Genomic DNA, 6,000 nt, shown 5'->3' with positions numbered 1-6,000 from the left:
GCTTCAAGGCTATGCGACCCTTGCACACTGCTGGACACTGCCAGCTCTGGACCGTTCAGATCATTGGCACCGACTGTCCCCAGCATGGCTGCACTTTTGTATCTCCAGCGACATGGCCCAGAATGGACTCTGGCTCAGTGTGGGCTGAGCCTGACATTCTCAAGCAGGACCTGCAGGAGGCATTGGCTCAAGTCAAGACCAGACCTAGGGCCAAGGGTCTTGGCAGAGCCTTGACAGCTCATTCATAGGAAGTCTCCCACAAGGTACTCAACACTTAGCCTGACATTTTCCTTATCAGATAGAGTCTGGGCCCTCCCACATCAAGCAGCAATCAAGAAAATGCTCCACAGACTTGTCCACAGGCCAGCTGATGAAGGCAATTCTCCAGCTGAGAAGCCCTGTCCCTAAGTGTATGTAGGCTTGTGTTAAGTTGTCAATAACTATGACATAGCCCAGGCTCAGCCTCCAACTCACATGCCCCCTGCCTCAGCTTCCCAGGAATCCCTCAGATTCCCAGAGTAAGCCATCATGCCCGCTTTATAAACTCTACGCCATTGCAATCCACCACTAATGGCTATCATGAAACTTAAACACATGAGTTTTTGCTTTGTGCGTTGACAAAGCAATCTCTCAGGAACCATCTTTTATGTTCTTTTGAGACAGGGCCACTTTTTGTAGCCCTAGTGGTCTGGAATTCTCTGTATAGACCAGGCTGGCCTCAAATTCATGGAGATCCCTCCTGCGTCTCCCTTCTAAGTTCTGGGATTAGAAGCAAATGACACTGGCTCTCAGAGTCTTTCTTTTTTCATGTACGTGAATACACTGTCTCTGTCTTCAGACACACCAGAAGAGGGCATCAGATCCCATTACAGATGGCTGTGAGCCACCATGTAGTTACTGGGAATTGAACTCAGGACCCCTGGAAGAGCGGTCAGTGCTCTTAACTCCTGAGCCCCTCAGAGTCTTTCTTAAGCCCTTTCCAAACACAACCTCAACCAGCTATGCCACCCTCCTCTGACCTCAGTGTATAATGGCTGCTCCTAGTACTTCCCCCTTGCCTGACCATCTATCTTCCTGATGAGGCCCTGTGCACATTAGGATGCCTGGCTGGCGGGGGACTACCTCCTGCCTACCACCGTTCCTGTAGGTCACTGCTCACTAACCACCTGTCTTCTCCTTTCTGCTTATTTACTCAGGGATTTGATTTTAGTGTCACTTCTATGGTTCTATTGGTTAGGGCTGACATATGTCGCACCCACCCCTCCTTCAGTCTTGAGTATTGAACCTAGGCCTTATGCATACTAGGCAAACACTCTACCACTGAGCTATGTCTGTGGCTGTAACACACACACACACACACACACACACACACACACACACACACGCACACGGACACACGCACATGCACACACACATTTTACAGCAGCTTTATTTATAGTTGCCTGAACTTGGAGACAATACAGATGTCCTTCACTGGGTGAATGGATAAACACACTGGTCCATTCAAACAGTGGAACGTTGCTAAGCCCTAGAAAGAACCGAGCTACTGAGCCATGAAAAGATTCAAAGCAGATGTAAATGATTAATGCCAAATGAAAGAGGCCAGTGTGGGTCTGGCAAGATGGCTCAGTGGGTAAAGGCCCGTGCTGCCAAACCTGCCCACCTGAGTTAAGATGCCTGGAACCCACAAGGAAGGAGAAAGGCACACTCTATAGGCTGCCCTCTGACTTCCATGCACCCGCCCACCTACCCAACCACACACAGGTGAATGTAATTTCTGAAATTTAGAAGCCGTGGTGAAAAGGACGCAAGCGATGCTTCCAACGCTGACACCAGCTCAGTGACAAGGTCAGGAGTCTACGGGCAAAAGGATTACGGTTCCACAGGGACTGTTCAGGGCTGCAACCCTACTGCGTTTGATACTATGGAACTGGATCCATGACAGTTTACACTGCCCAAACCAATAGAATGACAACCCCAAAGTGGCCCCTGGTGACAACTGCAGGGCTTTATGATACTGCTGTGGTGACATGGGTTCAAGCCTGGGGTGGGGATGCAAGCCATTAATTCCAGCATTTGAGAGGCAGACGGATCTCTGAGCTCAAGGACTCTATGAGTTCTGCTCCAGAACAGAAAGGGGGGGGGGGGTGTCTCTAGGGCATATGTGAGGGGCATGAAGGAACTAAATCCCATGCTTTCAGTTCAGTTTTTCTGTAAACTGAAAACGACTCTAAAACATCTTCTAATTGTTTTTAAAGCCTCCTGTAGAGGGTTAGGAATGGGGAATTCCTTTGACAGAGTACTAGCACAGCACAACACTGGTGAGGCCCCAAGGGCCACTCCTAGCACCCTGTAAAACTAGGCCATGTTGCCACACTCCTGTAATACCAGTACCCCAGAGGTACTGGCAGGAAGATGTGAAGTTCAAGGTTATCCTAAGCTATGTAACAAATTCCTGGCCAGCCTGGGGTATATGAGACCTTGTCTCAAAAATGCAAAGCAAAGAAGTCCCAAGCTGCCAAACCCCTCCTCCCAAACTGCAAACAGAGCTGGTCTTGGTGGCTCAGATTTGCAATCTCTGCTGTTGAGGGTCCAGGCCAACTTGGGCTACATAGTGAGATCAAAGGCAACGTGAGCTAAATACTCCGTCTCCCCAAAAAAAACAAAAAGAAACAATTCCTAATAACAAAACCAAACAACAATATGAACTAACCAGTACCCCAGAGCTCTTTACTCTAGCTGCATATGTATCAAAAGACGGCCTAGTCGGCCATCACTGCAAAGAGAGGCCCATTGAACTTGCCAACTTTAGATGCCCCAGTACAGGGGAACACCAGGGCCAAAAAGGGGGAGTGGGTGGGTAGGGGATTGAGGGGGGTGGATATGGGGGACCTATGGGATAGCATTGAAAATGTAAACGAGGAAAATACCTAATAAAAAAAATTAAAAAAAAACAAAACCATATGATTTTTATCTGAGAGTTAGCTCCTAACAGTTCTCTGGGTTTGTAATTTGATATTAAGGGTTATCTTTTTTTTTTTTTTTTAAATATTTATTTATTTATTATATGTAAGTACACTGTAGCTGTCTTCAGACACACCAGAAGAGGGCGTCAGATCTTATTACAGATGGTTGTGAGCCACCATGTGGTTGCTGGGAATTGAACTCGGGACCTTTGGAAGAGCAGTCAGTGCTCTTAACCTCTGAGCCATCTCTCCAGCCCCAAGGGTTATCTTTTTTGATTTGAGTTTCGGTGCTGGGTTGAACTCAGGTCTTGGTGCGTACTGCTACCACTAAGGTCGGGGACTCCAAGTATGAAGATGTTCTGCAAGCCTATTTGTCTTCAATCCCCATCCATAGCTCCCCGCCCCAACTCCTTTACAACCTCTACCCACCTGCGTTTCTTTTATTCTAACCTATCTCCATTTTCTGCTACCAATTCAAATAAACTGTCTCCTTCCATCCAAAAATGCAACCCCAGGCCTACGAGGATTCCCATTTTGTTTCTGGTGCTGAGCTGCCCTTAAGGTGGTTATCTGCAGTAGTCTACCCTGCCCTGGCTTCAGCAGGAGCGCTAGGACACTGGTCTTCCTTTCCTCTCAGTCGTCTGCCTGCCCTAGGCTCCTCAAGACACCTACAGCTCCTTCCAGACAAGAGTGCGGCAAGGTCTTGGTCTAGGCTAGGCTCCAAGATGAGTTGAGGTCTCACAGTGCGGTTCGCTCTGCCCGTCCTGAACTGCCACCCCTATTTTCTATCCCTGGACACAGATGAAGATGTCCATTTCGCTACTTGGTAGCACTACTCCTCTAATCTCCCCCCCCAAGGCAGTTGAGGGGCGCCAACACGGCGGTAGGGACAGGAGGTGGCCGGACGACAGCTGGGTGGGCGGCCCTGACCTTCCTGCAATCAATGAGGCGGGGCCGGCCGCGCGGAGCCGGGGCGGTGCTGGAGCCCACCGCCGCCGGCGGTCCCGGCAGCTATAAAGCGGTGGCGCGGGGCTCAGGCTGAAGTTGCAGCATTTGTCACACCCAGAGCCCGACCATGGAGCCTCCGCTGCCCACGCCGATGCTACTGCTGTTGCTGCTGCTGCTCTCCAGTTCCGCCGCGCTCCCTGCACCTCCCAGGTGAGCAGGGTTGGGAATCCGTTTCATCCCGGCCACGCCCACACTTCAATTTCTGACCCTTATGGCTTCACCCCTCCCCAGGACCCCAAGACACTCAGACGGAATGTTCACCAGCGAGCTCAGCCGCTTGCAGGACAGTGCCAGGCTGCAGCGCCTGCTGCAGGGTCTGGTGGGGAAGCGCAGGTGAGCCCGCGCTAGGTAGAATTTTCCAGACTGGCTAGTATGGGACAGGCCCGCCACATCCCTGTACACCACTAATTCTACTTTGGGCGTGGGGGTGGGGGTGGGGTCAGCGAGCAGGACACAGAAAATATCCCAGAGAACAGCCTGGCCCGGTCCAAGCCCTTAGAGGACCAGCTCTGCTTGCTGTGGTCGAACACTCAGACCCTACAGGACTGGTGAGTTTTCCATCCTCAGCTGGATTCCTAAAGTGCCCCAGCCAGGTGGGTACCCGCACTCTGATGGTCACTCACTAGTCCCCTCTCCTTCCACAGGCTTCTGCCCAGGCTGTCCCTGGATGGGTCCCTGTCTCTCTGGCTGCCTCCTGGACCAAGGTCTGCTGTTGATCGTTCAGAGTGGACTGAAACAACCAGGCCACCCAGATGAGGGAGGAAGAGTCTCTAGGACCCTGGCTGGAGTAGGGATTGGTTGTCCTTGGCATCAATAAAAAAGGAATTTAGACCCTGGTCTTTTAGCTCATGGTGTGTGATGTCTGATAAAATGAAGGCCGCCTCTGCTCCGAGAGCCTGGAAGGCGTGGACAGATCCAGCCATCTCATTCAGTGGCTAGGACCACACCCAGCTGCCCTTTGAACCCAAGAAGCCAGCTAGGACATTTCTTATCTCTGGCATCAGCTGAACCCCTCTTTTCCCAGCTGAATTCCCTAGAGTGCCACCTTGCCCTGTGGTCCATTTAGCAAAATTTCTAGGGATCAGGGACTCCCCACCCTGGTCCAGCCATGTGGCCAGGGTAAATGAAGTGGTGAGGAGGAGGCTCAGGCGGGGTCATAGGGGTCCGCTTATGAGTGGGAGGACCTGAGTACATCCTGGCTCTAACATGTCTAGGCCTGAGGCCTGACGGTGATGTCATCTCCCAGTAGGCAGCTGTAGGACCAGTGAAGGGTTGTGAGACAGTGCTCAGTCTTTGCAGAGGCTTGGAGCCTCGGGAAGGTTTTCAGACACCTAAAGCAGCCAGCCCTGCAAAGGCCCACAGTAGTGAGAGCTGTGCAGGCCCTTTCAACAGAACACCCCCTACGACCCTCCTGATCCCACCCAGGGCCTTCTTCCTATCTCTGAGAGCTTACAGGCAAAAGGAGAGGAAGCATATCTAATGGAGGCCTGGGCTGTGTCCTCACCAGGATTCCTGTCTTCCATCAGATACTGGCTCCCCAAACCCCAGCTCCTAGCTGTGGCTGAAAGGTTCTATCTGCATCCTAACACCAACCAAGGCTCTGCCAGGCCCTACCCTGGGGGAACTGCTGTGTTTCTCATACAGCAGGAGCATACTGGGACACAGCCATTTCCCTTGGGAGTGGACGAGGGAAGGGAAGGGAGACGACATGACATAGCTCCAGGGATTTTGCTAGAGAACACTGAGGAGAAAGAGACAAGATGAGGGACACCCCAATGAGGGCTACAGTAGACCCAATGGCTCAGCCTGTTCTTGCTCCCAGCTCCCCACAGCCCTGCCCCCATTCCCCACAGCCCTGCCCCAGCTCTCCATAGCCCTGCCCCAGCTCCCCACAGCCCTGCCCCAGCTCCCCAGACCCATGGTTCCATCCCACAGGCCTGCTTCAGCCCCCAGCCCTGACTCAGCTCCCTACAGCCCTGCCCCAGTTCCCCACAGCCCTGCCCCAGCTCTCCATAGCCCTGCCCCA

The 6,000-nt window shown here is 52.2% G+C and overlaps 1 protein-coding gene across 4 annotated transcripts; it reads left to right on the top strand.

The window, feature by feature from the left end:
- Positions 1–3,965: 3,965 nt before the first annotated feature.
- Positions 3,966–4,811, top strand: Sct (secretin). Of its 4 annotated transcripts, none has more exons than XM_017322065.2 (4): positions 3,966–4,124; positions 4,206–4,307; positions 4,425–4,522; positions 4,601–4,680. In XM_017322065.2, exons 1-3 carry the CDS (start codon positions 4,042–4,044, stop codon positions 4,471–4,473), a joined length of 234 nt encoding a protein of 77 aa, XP_017177554.1. In that variant the 5' UTR covers positions 3,966–4,041; the 3' UTR covers positions 4,474–4,522; positions 4,601–4,680. The 4 variants fall into 4 exon arrangements, with proteins under 4 accessions (XP_017177554.1, NP_001296368.1, NP_035458.1 ...); NM_001309439.1 differs by having other exon boundaries at positions 4,007–4,124; positions 4,619–4,811; NM_011328.3 differs by having other exon boundaries at positions 4,007–4,124; positions 4,418–4,522; positions 4,619–4,811.
- The last annotated feature ends 1,189 nt before the right edge of the window (positions 4,812–6,000 follow it).

The sequence above is a fragment of the Mus musculus genome, chromosome 7, assembly GCF_000001635.26.
Source record: "Mus musculus strain C57BL/6J chromosome 7, GRCm38.p6 C57BL/6J".
In the NCBI taxonomy this organism is placed as follows: Eukaryota; Metazoa; Chordata; class Mammalia; order Rodentia; family Muridae; genus Mus; species Mus musculus.
This window is presented reverse-complemented; position numbering and strand designations above follow the sequence as displayed.